The following is a 17,862-nucleotide window of genomic DNA, read 5'->3' as shown; positions in this document are numbered from 1 at the left end:
GGAGGGATAGTATCCCATCATCAGTATCAGTGGAAGAATTAGTGCCCCATTGTTGGTGTCAGTGGGTGGAATGGAGCCCCAAGGGCTTGTCAAAGGCAAGCAAAGGCCACATCTGGCCCTTGGGCCACAGTTTGGAGACACCTGACCTAGACTGAGATGATATCATAAGTGTTGCAGACAGAAGGAAGCATTTCCTCTCTCTCCTCTCCTCCAGTAATCAGACTCCAAAATTGCTGCCGTGCAGAAAATTACAAAGTTAGAGGCTACAGCATGACACTGATCAGTGTCATATATTATTGAACACAGCCAAGAACTTCTCAGGCAACAGCATTAAAGCTGGCCATACACTGAATGAAATTTCAGTCAGTGTGTGGCGGCCCCGCCCTACAGAAGTCAATTGTTTGATCAGCTTCTGTCGAAGGGATGTTTTTAAAAATTTTCCTTGTTCAGCACCTAGAGCAAATCAGCTGCAGTCACTGATCAGTGTATTCTGAAAGCAGTGGGTACCAACGTCAGAATACAATGTCTCAATGGGTGAGGATTCTTCTATCCACCTTATTTGCCTACTGGCTGAGTGAAAAAAAAACAAAAAAAAACTGTATATGACCAGTTTTACATGATTGTGTCATCTTTATCCAGCATCTTAGCCCAGAAAGTAGATAATGCCTGAAGACAGACTGTTTTCTGAATAGAAAAACAGATAACGGTATTATCAGCGGAATCATTGTGATTCCTGGAAGATAAAAACACTTGGTGAGTGTTGAATTGAGTTTAATTACTGTGCTTACCATGCAACAGTGAGAATACAGCAGCTAACACTACAATGTGACAAAATTGAAAACGTGAATGAATAAAAGTGCAGCGCTGTGAAGACAAAAAGTATATACCATATGTGGCAAGCATATATAAATATTTGTTGTGACAAACAAAATTCATGTAAGCTGGTGTGACAAGGCATGTGCAAAAATGAACTGCATTACCAAGTCAACAATATCTCATGAACTGCAACAATATATAACTGGTGACCCAAAATAAAGTACCTCAGTGCAAAGAAAATCTGATACATGTAGAATAAATGCAAAGAAAAACACAAATACATGAGTGCAAAGCAATGCAAAAAAATCATTGAAAAGTGAATGAAGTTCAATAAAAACCAAGTCAAATTTGGTCTGCTGAAATGTCCATACTGAGAACCAAAGTGGTAGAAGTATGATCAAAGTCTGGGACAGAGGCAAATAGAAGAACCAAGACTGATGTCAAATCACCTGGGATATTGAGTCCTCCACCAGGAGTAAAGCATTGGTACTCTATCCGGAGACTGTCGACACATGTGCCAGCGGCAGCTAGACAACCGAGCTTTGAAGAAGGGGATCGGAACTCCAATGTAGGTCACCGATAGTCCCAACATTATACACCAAGATCCCGTCCAATGGATGTTCAAACATTGGGGTCATAAGAAGAAAAAGGCCTCCACAATAGTGTAGATAAAATGGTGGATTTGTTTAAAAAATAGTACATACATCGTGAAGATGTGTGCAATTAAAATGTGATCACAGGTTAAAATGCAATATGAAGAGCTAGGCTAGCAAATCCAACGCATTTCATCCCACTGGAATTCAGATGGGGAGGTTGAAGTCCAGTGGGACGAAACGCATCAGATTTGCTAGCCTAGACCTTCATATTGCATTTGAACCTGTGATCACAGTTTAATTGTACATATCTTCATGATGTGTGTACTATTTTTAAAATAAATCCACCCTTTTTATCTACACTATGTGGAGGCTTTTTTTCTTCATATGACCCCCATGTTTGAACATCCATTGGACTGGATCTAGGTGTATATCGTTGGGACTATTGGTGGCATGCATCGGAGTTCTGGTTCCCTTCCTTCTAAGCTTGGTTGACTCACTGCCACTGGCATGTGGGTCCACAGTCTCCAGTAAGAGTACCCATCCCTTACCCCTGGCAGAGGACGCACTATCCCGGGTGATTTGACGTCAGCCTTGGTTCTTCTATTTTCCAATGTCCCAGGCTTTGATCATACTTCTACCACTTCGATTCTCAGTGTGGACATTTCAGCAGACCAAGTTTGACTTGGTTTTCATTGAACTTCATTCACTTTTCAGTGATTTTGCATTGCTTTGCACTTATGTATTTGTGTTTTTCTTTGCATTTATCCTATATGTATTGAATTTTCTTTGCACCGATGCATGATATTTTGGGTCACCATTTATATGTTATTGTAGTTCATGAGATATTGTTGACTCGGTAATGCAGTTCATTTTTGCACATGCCTTGTCACCCTAGCTTACATGAATTTTGTTTGTCACAACAAATATTTATATATACTTGCCACATATGGTATATACTTTTTGTTTTCATAGCACTGCACTTTTATTCATTCACTTATGAGTGTTACACTTACACATTATTATGCATCTTACATGAAAAAACATATATAAAAAGAGAATCAAAGTTCTGATCATCAGAGTTCACCATGTAAACTGATAACTATGATATGATGTGAGTGATTATAAGAGATTTTCATTCACTATGGACCAGTTGTGGTCTGCCGCATCTGGGTGTATCCTTTGCCATATAATAGCATTACCATGAGTAGAAGCTAGCACATGTTGAGCTGACTAAAGCTGGGTATATAGATATCGAAATTCAGCTGGTTCAGCAGGAACCAGGTGAATTTCAACCCGTGTTCAGCCCTGTCTGTTCAACAGAAGGCAATCGTTAGACCGGCTTCTGTCAAACAATCCTACTGTTAAACCAGCATTCGATAAGTCGCTGCAGTTCAGTGTATTCTGGCATGGGGGTGTGCCCTCTGTAAGAATACAGTAGTGCAGTGGGAAAGAACCCTGCATCCACATCACCTTTGTTGATGCAGGAATTTATGTTCTTTTTCATTCAGCTTACTGGTTGAACATAAAAAAAAAACAGTGTATTCCCAGCTTGGATAAACCCTATAGACCAGTGGTCATCAACCCTGTCCTCAGGGCCCACTAACAGGCCAGGTTTGCAAAATAACTGAAATACATCACAGGTGATATCATTTGCTGCTCAGTGATTCTTGTCTTCATCTCCCCAAGGTAATACATAAAACCTGGCCTGTTAGTGGGCCCTGAGGACAGGGTTGATGACCACTGCTATAGACCTTTGGTGATAAGGTGAGAGAGATACATCTGTATTATATGTACGTATGTACGTACATATATGTATGTATTATATGTACATATTTATATAAAAAAATAAAATTTGTTAAATTACTAGCCATCAGTTAAACTGGTGACAATAGCAAGTAGCAAGTAGAAAGCAATGTTCTCCAAGGACAGAGCTGCTAAACTTATTTTTACTGAGTCCCTCAAATACGGTACATCTGCAATAGTATCCTACAAGGGGGCATTGCAGTATGCAAACAAGACACTACCACCAGTTCTCTGAGATAAATCTGCAAAGGTGTATTAATGGTATATTTGTGGCACTTTTGGTTACGGTTACCTCAAGTAACTTACCTGCAAATAGATCAAGGCATAGTGTACAGGTTTAAAGCCATCAAACAATCTCTGAGATATTAAAGTGGATCTATACTGTGAACCATTTAACCTTCTGAAAGAAAAAAGTCCTCCCTATAAGCAGGTATTATTAAATGCTAATCTTGCCTTTATAAACTACACCCAATAGTCTGTGAGCTGTCGTTGCACTGTCCAGTGAGATTGAACAATAGAAGCTTTTTACAGTTGCAATTTATTTATTTATTTTTTATCAGAAAACTGCTTTATTAAGAAAACATACATGGTAAAAATATCAAAGGAGATTGAAAAAAATAAGCTATACAGATTATGACACCACTAATCAAAAAATTAAGCATTAAGGACCATGTTCTATCATTACGCATGGGTATGGTCACAGATAACATACCAATTAATGAAATAAAGAAGTCATGATGGGCACACATAGGCAGCATCCAATGCTGTAGAAAAATTAAACAGAAAATGTACCAACAATATATATCCCAGCATGGGATAGTCATCTATCCCAGATCTTTGCATATTTGTGTGGGCATACCCTATGTTCGTAGATAATTATTTTATATTGGAGTGTGGCATTGACATCCCTCTTATAAGCCTGGATTGAGGGGGATGGTGCTTGCATCCAATTCTGTGCCACCGTCTTTCTGGCCATGAGGACACATTGGATTGCAGTTAGGTTGGTAATGGGCAATCCGCTGGGGAGTGAGATAAGCCTGGTGCATGATCAGGGGCGGACTGACAACTCATGGGGCCCCCGGGCAATAGGAGATTATGGGGCCCCCAGGCAATCAGAGATTATGGGGCCACACAGTATACAAAAACACACACACACACAGTATACAATCACACATTATACACATACATGTACACATAGTATACACAGACATGTTTCTATTGGCTGAGAAGGTACTGGAGAGGATTTTTACATACTGTCCCTGGTTTTACTGAGTCTGGAAACCCTGATGGGGCCCCCTAGTGCCCCAGGGCCCTCGGGCAGTGCCCGAGTGGCTGAATGGTCAGTCCGCCCCTGTGCATGATGTACAATTGTGTTAACTGGTTTGATATTCTAGGGAAATCTGTTTTGGAATTGTCCAGAATGGGTCTTCTATGGCTCCAAGGTCAGCTTCTCAGCTTCCCATCTCATTCTAATTTTATATGCTAGTTGTGTGGAATTGGGAAGGTGAATAATGGCTTAGAGAGAGGAGGTCAGTTTAGTGGGACCAAGCATAACATCCAATACAGAGGGAGTGGACATGATGGGCTAGGAAGCAGGGAACTGGGTGCACAGAGCATGATGAAGTTAAATGTGATTTGGGATATAGTTACAAATTTAGATTGGAAAAAGACATTTGAATGTTCTATGTCAACCAACAGAAAAATAAATATATAGAAAACCTTCATGGTTGATCCAGAAAAAAAAACCTTATAAAGCATGGTCCAATTTGCTCCAGCCAGGGAAAACCTAATTTTTTCCTGATTCCCCAGAAGGCATTTGGATAATCTCTGGATCAGCAACCCTTGGTGTTATTACCAATACATATTACTATCTGGTTATATTTTGTGCATTTAGGAATGCATCCAGCTCTTTTTAAAATGATCTACTGAGCTGGCTAGAACTAGTTGCTGTCGGGGAGTACATTCTGCATTTTGCAGCTCTTACTGTGAAGAAGCCTTCCATATGTGGAGGTTAAATCAGTTTTCCTTCAGATGTAAAGAATGCCACCTTGTCCTCTGTAATGACCTGAACATTAATAACTCTATACCAAGTTATCTGTATGGACCACTTATGAATATGAGTACTTGTTGACTAGTTTGAATAAAATGATTACTGAAGCTTTCTGTGGTCTGTCAGCCAAGGAATGCAGGCAGGTAATTATATTTTCGGTCCAGCTCGAAGGTCAAGTTATTCCAAATTTACCTTAATTTTTGTTGTGTTTGATTCACCTGTAAATCCTAATGTTTTCATATGTGATACCTAACCATTACATCAGTATTTGTATTCATCCATTGCATACACTCTAAGTCTCTTTAACACTGCTTATTGCAGCTTACCTATTGTCATTGAAACAAAATGTAACCTGCGATTGTCTTGTCTGCAATGTTTTTTGATTAAGGATATCAATTATCCTGCCAATATGAAATGTCATTGCCCTAACCAATCACCATTAGAATACCTTATATAGTGATAGGGTATTGTACCATATTAGCCATCAATTGATGCAAAAGGTTTAACCACTTTAAGATCAGGCCTATTTTTTAAACTTGTTGTTTACAAATAACTGTTGTTTACACTTGTTAAAATATTTTTTTTTGCTAGAAAATTACTATATAAAAAAATATATATATAATTTTTGGGGTTCTAACACCCTAGAGAATAAAATGGCGGTCGTTGAAATACTTTCTGTCTTACGAGCGTACATTTTTTTGGAAAAAATAAACTTTTTTGATTTAAAAAAATAAGACAACAGTAAAGTTAGCCCATTTTTTTATATTATAAAAGATAATGTTATGTTGAGTAAATTTATACCCAACATGTCACGCTTCAAAATTGCGCCCGCTCTCAGAATGGCGGCAAACTTTTACCCTTAAAAATCTTCAAATATGACATTTAAAAAAATCTACAGGTTGCATGTTTTGAGTTACAGAGGAGGTCTAGGGCCAGAGTTATTGCTCTGGCTCTAATGATTGTGGGGATACCTCACATGTGTTGTTTGAACACAGTTTTCATATGCGGTCACTGCTCACACATACGTTTGCTTCTGCACGCGAGCTTGGCGGGATGGGGCACGTTTAAAAATGATTTATTTTTTATTATTTATTTTACATTTTATTTTTTATTTCTATACTCTTCTTTTTTTTTTTAAAGTGTCACTTTTATTCCTATTACAAGGAAGCTAAACATCCCTTGTAATAGAAAAAAAATGCATGACAGGACCTCTTAAATATGATATCTGGTGTCAAAAAGACCTCAGATCTCATATTTACACAAAAATGCAATAAAAAAAAATGTTGTTTGAAATTTTTTTTTTTAAATATTGCTTTAAGAGCTATGGGCGGAAGTGACGTTTTGATATCGCTTCTGCCCTGCATTGGTATGGAGCAGGATGGGGACCATTTTCCCCTCACTCAGCTCCATACCACAGAGGACACAGGATCCGATCGCCCCCTGCCGCTACAAACGGCTCCGGTAAACGGCGGAGGGGCACCGGAGTGTGGCGGGGGGCACTCTCCCACTGCCGATAAAAGTGATCTTGCGGCGAATGCGCTGCAGAGACCACTTTTATCTGAAAGTGGACCGCCCGCTGAAGAAGAGGATACTGGGGTTATGGCAGCTAGCTACTGCCATAACAATGCTTTTCCTCTTTAAACAGCCAACGTATAATGACGGCGGTGGACCGTAAGTGGTTAAATGATATCCTTTATTGGCTAACTTAAAGTATAAATAAAGGCAAATTTTTTATTTTTTTTTAGCTTTGGATAGAGTGGAGAGGGAATATTACGCTTGTCAGTTTTTATTGCTGCCTGTGCCTACCTTAAGGATATTTACCCTCTCTATTTGTCCTGTGTACCATCACCATTGAAAGTGAAAGCAAAAGAAAATTCAAAATTTTGGGTTGTCCCTTTAGAAAAGTAATAGAGGGGACATCTTCCAATAGGGAGACCTGGGGGTCCCCAAGAGATTCTCTTAATTTGCATGGATTTCCTCTCACTTCCTGTTTGGCTATGGGACAGGAAGTGAAGGGAACTCTTGCAAAAGGACACATATGGTAAAAAAAAAAAATCTGTCTCTTTGGACCTGCTTTATCCAAAAGAAAAAAAAAAAAAGTTTTGCCTATTGTTCTACTTTAAGGTATTAAAGATGCAAACTTTTGTGTTGCCTCAGATCCTTTCATCAAGCATTAGACAATAAATGTATAGAGTAACACCCAAACGGCAAACTTTCTGCATTACCGAAAACATAATTTAGATGAACATGAGCATTTCAGTGTTATTCCTATATTGTCTTTCCTTGTCAATGGTAATAGACTTCCTTTACTTAATTGGTTTGGGGTATAGGTTGTTGGTTCATTGGCTGATTATGAATTCACTTTAAGTATTTAACACAGCTCTTTGTCCTTTCTTTACCCTATTAGACCACCGCTCTTGATAAGGAGAGGCAGGTTTTCAGACGAAGACGCAACCAGGATGTGAGAAGGCGGTTCATGGCCCAGCCAGCTGCACCAGAACTCACTTCAGAATCAGAGGACTATTCACCAAGCTCATCTGAGACTGTTCGCTCACCTAACTCACCCTTTTAAGGAAACACTTTAAATCTTGGCTTAACCCTTCGAGACGTCAGAATGGAAGCCATTTAGAAATCTGTTGTGGACATTACAATTTATGATGTTTCTAGGTGTGAAAGAGAGAGCAAGTAAGGCGGGTGAAAGCATGATATCTTTTTGGATGTCTTCAGCACTATAGGGTAAATGTTTATGTGTTAAATTTACTGATGAATGAATGACAAGGCTGCAAAATTCCTGACGGCCAACTGCAGAGAGAACATAGGTTTGGCGCTCAATAAAATTATGACCTTTGAGCAGATATGGAAACATGTTTGACTGTGAAAGAATTAGTGAAAGAGCAGGTTATAACACAGAGATGACATTCAATAGTTCAGAGGTAAGTTGTGTTCATTTATTCACAGCTGAGGTAGGTCATGATGGGTTATGAATTTAATGGTTCTAAAAAACAATCAGAATTGGAGAAGCTCAGACTCTGAGTGTATGCATGCTTGAACACAGATATATCCTTAAAAATACAGTTGCTAGAATGGATTTTGCACCTTCATGTGCTTTAATTTATTTTTTTACAGAGCAAAAAAGCTTTGCAGCATTTGCCTATCTGCTTTTCCTTTCTAGTCTTCTTCTGCAAAGGACAAACTTGTTTCTTTTTGTTGCCCTGTGATACCACACAAATTTTTTTTGTAAATAACTGTATGATGCAGGACAACAAACAGTAAGCAAATCGTAAATCTCGCTTAAAAGCACAAATATAAGCTGTAAGGAAAAGGAAGAGTACCTGTACCAACCAGATGAATAAAGTTAGTTGAAGGACAGTATTTTAATGTGGATATACAGCTAGACAATACAGGGTTTCTCAGCCTACGGCACACATGCAGAAACAAGGCTGTGGTTGTTTTAAAAACTAGGCATGGATATATGGCAGTAATTGCTTTATAGGACATAGGGGTTGATTTACTACAACTGGTGAGTGCAAAATCTGGTGCAGATTTACTTTTTCTCATCAGCAGCATATAGAAGTTCTGTGACTTCTATCAGTGTCTGGCCGAGCACCAGTTAAAGCTTGTAGTTTTTATTCTCCTCTAACTGTCCTATGATGCTGCATGACTCCTGACCCTCTGTCTGGATAATGCTGATTGGCTCTGTGCTGATCACATGCACCCACCCAAGAAGAAAAAAACTCTCTAGCAATACACACCAAACTGAGCATGTGCAGAGTGCCCCCAAGGCTCTGTACTATCAGCAAATGGATTGGGGACAGTAAAAGAGGGGGACGATCAGAGAAGACAGGATCAAACAGCATTTTTACACAGTGCAGAGGATTAACCCCCTAGGTTCCACAGTGAGTATAACAAGCATGCTTTACTGCATATACAGACTGATTTTACTGTTGTGGGTTTAGTAACACTTTAATTGAACAAGCTAAAATTAGAAGCTGATTGACTAGCATAAACAGCGGCACCAGATGTAGCATTCTCCAGTTTTAGTAAGTCAACTCCTGTGCTTATTGTTATTTTTCTGTTATTGTTCCCTATGTTTTCCTAATTATTAGGCATAAACAAGCTATTGAGACTGATTCACAAGTTATAAATTGCAGTCCCTTATAAATGAAAACATAATGAAGAATGGGAATTGGACAAAAGAAATGAGCTTATAAGATGTGCTCACATTGCTTAGGCAAACAACAAAATTATATAAATAATCGGTCATAGGAGAAATAAATACGCCACCTTTGTTGACCTCCGTTCTAACATGCTAGTTTTTCTGATATACTAGAATAAGATGCAGATCAAACATCTGGATTTGACCTTGACTTTTCGTGTTCATGGTCAATAACTCAGACCAGGTCAACAACTCAGGCAACTTACGAGATGGTAGGCTATGTATTTCCCTTGTGAACGTTTTTTTTTTCAATGGCAATAGCATTGCTTGTCTCTGTAATTTGCATATTTGTGTTTAAAATCGTTTTTTTTTATTACATCCCCATTTTTATCACAAATATAAGTGGGCAACCACAGTGGGTAGAAAGGAAAGAATTTGTGGAATCAAATTAATTTACTGCTATTTGAGTGCCTAGGTCCTAAAAGATAAATAACACTCTGGACACAAATACTACAGCTTAAAAAACAAAAATCTGAATTAAAGATCTTGATGCGTAATTAAATTATATTACAAATACACTGTATATGTTAAATATATATATATATATATATATATACCTATACTGTACACAGGGCAATTCTATTAATTCTATTAATGGATTTGTAACCAAGCCAACCAATTTTGTTTGAAACATTTCACCAACTCAGTCTAGGTGGATCCTGGTGGGCACAATGAGCTCCTTTGACGTCTTTTAAATAATAAAAACCCTATGATCCCAATCCATTTGTCAAATCACATTCCATGCCATGGCCCTCAAGGCTCAAAATCTTAAATCAAGCAGGTGGTCAACTAAATTTACAGGTGGCCACTTAAAACTAAGCTGTCTGTTTTAGGTGGATGTACACTTAAGTTAGGATTTCTTTTTTTATTTTCCCATAGTCTGATGGAGTGTTTGAAATGCAATAGTATCACTGAGCCCTTAAATACCTACAGGCCACTGCTGACCCTTCTGTTGTTGTACAATGACAGTTTCCAGCATGTCCTGCCGCAACACAGAATTCTGATTTGGCCAATAGTAACCTCCAGTTGTGGATTGACAGTTCCCAGCATCTCTGCCTGTCACACAGAATTGTGGGAAAGACTTCATGTTGTCAATTCCTCGTTTGCACATATGAATAGCTACCTGATAGGAACCAGTGGAGAAATCCTGTTGTCTTTTAAATTTACAGGTAATGTAAGTAATAACATAATAAATAATATCATGATACAAAAGAAAATGCAACACATTCACCAGTTTTAATCTATGTATTGTAGCAGTACCTCAGTTTTTAAATCAACAATCTTTATTTATTGAGGCAAAAATAAATGTGAAAATTGTAGTAAATCAGAACAGCCAATTAGCAATCATTATATCATTGTTCTAGCTGCTTTAGCCCAATGAAAGGTGAATTCTGATTGGTTGCTGTGGTCTACCGTATTCTGCCATAAGCACTGCGCTTTATGCTACCTTTAAACTTCTCAAACTATTGCAAAGAACAATATGTGTGTGTATAAATTATGAGTTCCATTGCTTTTTGTATTTTTATTTTTAATTTTCTCATTTCTAAATAAAGTGTTGTCTCAACATACAATGGTTGGTTTTTAGCAATGCTCACATTTTCAATATTGAAATGCATTGTAGTAAATAATAACATTAAAATATACATTAAGGTAGAATGTGAATGCCACCATATATGTACAGTACATCTGTGTAGCTTTGTATCAGATACCAGTGGGCAAGGCTGTATGTAAAGATTACTTAAATGACACACAAGCAGATAATGCCATCCTTTCATACATGCTCCTCTTTCTATAGGCACCACCCTAAGTTATATTAAAAGGGGACAACATGCTGAATTGTTTCATCTACCAGTCAAAAGCCTGTAAAGAAAGAGAAGATAGTTGCCTGTTAATAAGCCAGGAATGGTCTTGTTTTATTTTTACACATTCTCTACCTTTATTGCCCTCTTAATGGTACTGGCCAATGAATTCTGTATGGTCAATCCCACCCCTACAATTGAATGGTATAGAATTAGGATAAATATCCAAAAGCATGAAATAGATCAGATGGCTTGTTTAGTGGATATGGTCGGTCACTTATGCAACCAATCAGACATTTGCTTTCATGAAACTGTTCTTGTAAAATCTTGAACATAGAGGAAAAACTGTATTGTTGCATCTTATGAACAATCAGTAGTCAGCAGTGAAATGGTGTCCTTTTGACTGATATTGTAGGGTTTCCCTTACCTTCTAAAGTTAAAATGGCAGAATAGGTCCTTCCCATCCATCCAGTTATAATTTAGGAACCATAGATTCTCAGGTTACGAGTGTCACTCAGGTTTTTCTATCACTTCCTATGCCAATACTAAAGGGAAGGAGGTAGCCTGTGTTGTCAGTCTAGTTAAGAGTTACCCCAATGGTTTGCCGCTAACCGTAATTCCTGTAAGTACACAACTGTATTTCGTATTTCGTAGATGTCTGCTTTGTTTTATATGACTAAGATGTCCCATGCACTTTTCATTAGCAATACAATTAGGCTGAACATTGAGTGATTGTAATGTGGATGACTTAATAAAAGAATAAGAAATTGTCAGCATGAGAAGGGTTAGAATCTCTGCCAGGATTTGTATTGCTATCTGTATTCCCATTCCTATTACTGCCAGGACAAAATGTATTAAGAAATGCCTTTCAACAGGAACACAAAAATGCACAAAAATGCATTTAGTAGAGCAAGGCCCAATAAAACGACAGTCCTTTTTTTGCTGTTCGTGTTTTCCTGTCTTTATGGGGAACACCCAACTTTCGCCATCCACCAATCACTGCCAACTTATGGCACACCTTTAGCGGTATACTTTCTTCATTCAACAGAACTCTCTCCCTACCATAAAAGCACCACTTGGGTTGTATTTTCATCATCAACCCCTCAGACACCCCCATAACAGCCAAAGGTTCCAAGTCCTCCCCTGACAGGAAATATAGGAGAAGTTGCCCAGTTGGGCCATAAGCATAAATAGAAATCTGACAAAAATAGCTTGTATTAGGCTTTAAAAACAAGCCCATCTAAGCCCCAGCATTTGGATCCTCAGCCCTTGTACACACGGTCGGACATTCCGATGGACAATGTCCGATCGGACTGTGTTGTTGGATAATCCGACAGTGTGTGGGCTCCATCGGACTGTTTCTGTTGGAGTATCCAACGGACCAAGTTTTCCAGCTGTAAAATTTTCCGACAACATGATCCGATCGGACTTTGTCCGATCATGTGTAGAGAATTCCCATCGGACAAAGTTCCACACATGCTCAGATCAAATTCCTAGACCAAAGCTATTGGCTACTAGCCTGAACGTAGTCCCATCCTAACGAAATAATGTCATCACGTTAAGTACGATCGGATTTTCTGCCAACTTTGTCCGACTGTGTGTATGCAACAGTTTCGGACAAAATCCGTCGGACAATTTGGTTGTCGGAATTTCCGACCGTGTGTACGAGGGCTAAGAGTGCTTGGGGGTGGTGCCAGCAAGGTGTTAAGATCTCTCTGGGAGAGGACAGAATTTCTTCACCATTGCACCAGCAGAGCTGTCCAGCACATGGAAGATATCCTTCTTTTCTAAAATATTTAACTGACTTTGAATTTTGACCTGACATTGCCATGTTCACCTGCATGCAGATACAGTATGTGCAACACCATTGACTGTAAAGTGTTTGTTGCTGGTTATGTATCTGTATGTACTTTGGTTAGTTCTGTGTTGTGTTAATAAAGCTAATAAAAAGATAAAGTAATGGGTAATCCAAAAGTTACGAGTTTTCACAGGACAGTCGGTGAGGGAAAATCCAATGGGTACAGCTGTTCTGGTGACAGCTGTTTAACAAGTCCCCATACATTGAAGAGATATCATTTTATTTTCTGCTGTGAAGGTAAATCTCCCAGATGGAACACAGACCACAAACAAATCATAGATTTTAACCAATCCCTACTCTATAAAAAACAAAAAAATGTACACTTTTAAGTATGGCTTACTGCTGATTGGTTGCCATGAGTTACTACCATTTTGCCACATAATCAAATTATTTACCAGGGCAAGATTGTTCATTTCCACCATTGTATGGCACAGCCATGCTGAAGTCTAGTTATGGATATCTACTGAATCTATGGAGCATCTTCAGATCATATCCAAGGACAATAATACAATGCTGCCTGCTTTTATAGCCAGAATGTGCTGAAAAGCACAACATAAAACTAGAAAGAGAGAAAAAAGTTAATATTGCAAACAAATAAATCATATTCAAGTTCTTTAAGATAGAGTATTTAAATTGACTTGTGTTAGTACCAGATGAAATGTCTATGGTATAATACACATATATAGTATATGCTGTATTAAAAAAAATCACCATATTTTAGAGAAGTTACCAGACTGACTCATTGTGAGTGTTAAATAACACAGCACTAAGTAATATATACAAGTGTTACTTGTCCTTGATGAATAAATAGACCTTTGCTCTTACTTTACATAACCACTTATAAGAGTGTATATGAGTACATAAATAGTTTCAGACACATAAAATCCCTGAAAAGCTGCTGCTAATGGTCCTCGAAGGGTTAAGCCCTCCACCTTTTAATTTTTTTTTCTTTTTTAAAGAATATGTTTTTCATGTCAGGTATACATTATATCTACTGGCACATGTCAAACCCTCTGAGTGCTGATATGTAATTTAGTACAATATATATATATATATACACACACACACACACACACACACACACACATAAGGGAGGAGCATACAGTATACCAAGCTTGACATGCTTGGCATATTGGGTGTTGATATTCCGGGTTCCCATTTTGGACACAGGCCTTGGCAATGGCCAACATAGACCATAACATTTACCTGCATGAGCATCATTTGTGTGATGTGATAAATAGATACATTGGCCTTTTTAAAGCCTTGAACTCTCTTATAATCAATAATTTGCAACTGAGGTTCACTTCCAGCCAGTATCGTGTCAAGTGGAAATAAGAGGTGCATGTCTCAGTGCCAGTCAGGTAGGGAGTGGAGGAAGTACTTGTTACCTGATACCAAACATAGTTTGGACAGTGCATCATAAAGACTCTCTGCAGACCTAAAACTGAGCAGTTCCCAGGTTTATATGATTGTTGGATGAGACCCCAGCAGCTGCCTGGTCTACATATCATGTAAATGTTCCCCTATATTCCAGAGGGACATTATGCAGCTGCACAGTCTAAGCGAATGGTTCCTCCACCCCTGAACTGCTGTTTTTCTTCTTTGGATTTTGTTCATTAAAGCATCAAGGTAATTGCACACTTGCATTTCAGAATCATGTATTGTTATTTTGATTTTGTCAAGTTCCTCAGGGATATCTTCAAATTTAAAATGGGAAGACACAGGGTCTAATTTTTTAGCCAGCTTCATCAGACAAATGTTTACATCATCATGTTGTTTCATGAGGTAAGGGTGCTGATTTTAAAAAAGTTAAAAGACTGGCCATTTATGAGTATGTGCAAATTGGGAGTGAACATAAGAGCAGTAGCAACAGATGCTTGGAGGACAACTGAAAAGCAACAAATTGAGAATTTGATGTGAAAGAATTTGGGTCCATCATAGCAAAGAGAAGGGGTGTAAAAGCCTTTCAAGTTTAGGAAAAGCCCAGCCTTTTCAATCATGAAGCCAGTAAAGGATAGTGCCCCCAAGACTGCAATTATGTCTGCTGCAGTCTCGTGTCAATACAGACACTATAAACAGATATAAACAATCGGCATTCCTGAGCCAATTTGGCAATGTCCAACCAAATCGGGATTGGTAGAACTTTCCACAAGGAAGTTCAGGTATCCCTGCCTATAGGTGCTATTTAGGAAGGTTGACATCAGGTGAACCTCTACAACAAAGTTTAATTATCTTTTTTCAAGGTAAAGCTGACATATTTTAAATGATCACATGTAAATGTGCCAATCTTAAAAATGTTAACACACTCAGAGGGTTAATAAGCCAGCATAACAATCACTATTGTAGTTTCATACACTTTGCTTTTTCGCCATTGTGTTTGATCATTTTTCAGAAAAAAAAATACTGCAATATTACTAATCTAGGGAATCACTATAACCAAATCAGTTGTTTTATTTCACTTTTATCACATGATCTCTTTGTAACATTGTTGCAATGTAAACTCATAGTGGATATTTTCCTTTGAACTCTAGCCAACTCCAGCTTTTTGTTAAATTTTATGCTGTAAAGCAGGTGAAATTCAACTTTGTAAATAATATTGATATTTACTTGCCATGCTTTGCATGGGTTATTCTAATTTCCACATTCAAATATTATTTGTCACCAATGGATACTGTAGACATAATCTACACTGGTTCTCCACTTTAGATATATATACATTAATGTATGAAGCCATCTACAGTCACCACAAGACAACGGGCTAAATTAGAACATTTCCTTTGCAAGCATATTTGACAAAAATACGTAATACAGTATGTATTGTTTATGTAGTTGATCTTGTCACTTGCCCTGTCTTACAGAATGAAATTTCTCAAAAACACAGAGATATTTTTTAAGGCTTACAATGGTGGTATAGGTGACTAACAATGTCTTTGTTTTGCTCAAGTAAATCAAACCAATTTTCAAGACTAAAACGTTACGGTTTTAGCTTTTTTCAGTAGTGTTCTAGATAATGAAACTTTATTCTTTGCATCATGTAAGCCATTAAAAGAAAACAAAGTAATCACTGTTCACATTGGTGAACACGGTTCTTTAAAACTGTAGCAAATAGAAAATCTTCTTTCTAGCAACCAATACATTTCTTGCTTCAGACTGTTAGCAGGGAAGAATGATACCTTTGTGATAGGAAATGTCATATCTTTACAGTAGCTCTCATCTCAATGTAAATGTGGTGCATACTACATAAAGCAAAGCTGAACCTGTGAATAAAATATTTAATGAAGAAATTGACCCTGAGCCTTTGTTTCATTGCCACAGACTTTTCTGATTTGATTTTGTAAGCATGCAAGACTTACGTGGAATGTCCAGCTAGAGAGGTTGACTTATATCTTCCTAGGTCAAGACACATCTGAATTCATGACTATGTAGTTGCCTGAATGTCTAACTGTCTTTGTCTAGGTTGGGCAGATGTTTGTTGACTGTGAATATGACACTATGGTGGGTTAATGCCCACCTATTTCATTTGAGGTTAATCTGGAATCATAAATTATTTCTATAGTGTTAAAATATGGATTATAAAACAGGTGGTCTGCTGTTCTTGCCATCTCAAACATTCAGTTTCCGATTTCAAACTTTTTCTGATTATGTGTTATCCATCACCTAGCATAGCTGCCAGCCTATCTTAGTACAAACATTTGTACTAACATTCTCAGTACATTTGATGAGTTGATAAATGTGGTTCAAAAGTATTAAATTGGACTTTACCAAATGAAAACCACCTACACTGGAAAAAAAATCCATCCTGCTTCTTCCAATTTTCTCTTCACGCTATTCAAAAACAAATGTCAATATGACCACACTAACAAATAGAAAATCAGGGGCAATTTCTACTTACCTCCTTTTGTGTTTCCAGGACAGAAATTGAGGAAAATATACAGTGGAGGAGATAGAGATCAGAAAAAATCCTAACAGGGTTCTTTCTTAATCATATCCTACTATATCAAAGAAAAAAATGGCCGGAGATACATATTAAGAACTCATAAGGTGGTTAGTAAAGGGAAAATGGTTCTGTTTCTACTGCAGGGAAGACACAAAGGGTTTGATTTACTAAAACTGGAGAGTGCAAAATTTGGGCAGCTCTTCCAGTTTTTTTCTTGTCAAAGCCTAATTGAACAACCTGAAGTTAGAAGCTGATTGGCTGCCATGCACAGCAGCCGTAGTTCACTCCTTCTGAATCTCCCTGAAATTCTTGAATGGCCTTTGCGTCACAATTCGCACAAGGCTGCAGTAATCCTTGTTGCTTGTGCACCTTTTTCTATCACCCTTTTCCTTCCACTCAAATTTACATTAATATGCTTGGATACAGCACTCTGTGAACAGCCAGCTTTTTTAGCAATGACCTTTTGTGACTTACCCTCCTTGTGGAGGGTGTCAATGACTGTCTTCTGGACACTGTCAAGTCAGCAGTCTTTCCCATGATCATGTAACCTACTGAACCAGACTGAGAGACCTTTACAGATGTTTTGAATTAATTAGCTGAATATATTGTGACAACATGGGGTTTATTTGCTAAAGGCAAATCCAATTTGCACTAAAAGTTCACTGCAAGTGCACTTGGAAGTGCAGTCGATGTAGATCTGAGAGGAACATGCAAGGAAAATAAAAAATAGCATTTTTGCTTGTACATGACTGGATGATAAAATCAGCAGAGCTTCCCCTCATTTCAG

At 38.0% G+C, this 17,862-nt stretch overlaps 1 protein-coding gene across 3 annotated transcripts in view; it reads left to right on the top strand.

Moving 5' to 3' along the window:
• DCLK1 (doublecortin like kinase 1) overlaps window positions 1-16,426 on the top strand; it is a 551,424-nt gene extending 534,998 nt beyond the window's left edge. For all 3 annotated transcript variants that reach the window (XM_077484138.1, XM_077484139.1, XM_077484140.1), the window contains one exon: window positions 7,673-16,426. In XM_077484138.1, the coding sequence (XP_077340264.1) occupies window positions 7,673-7,837 (165 nt within the window). In that variant the 3' untranslated portion in view covers window positions 7,838-16,426. The remainder of the gene's footprint in view (window positions 1-7,672) is intronic.
• The last annotated feature ends 1,436 nt before the right edge of the window (window positions 16,427-17,862 follow it).

The sequence above is a fragment of the Lithobates pipiens genome, unplaced genomic scaffold (assembly GCF_037356315.1).
Source record: "Lithobates pipiens isolate NorthernLeopardFrog02 unplaced genomic scaffold, aLitPip1_a1.2 Scaffold_16, whole genome shotgun sequence".
NCBI classification, from domain to species: Eukaryota; Metazoa; Chordata; class Amphibia; order Anura; family Ranidae; genus Lithobates; species Lithobates pipiens.
This window is presented reverse-complemented; position numbering and strand designations above follow the sequence as displayed.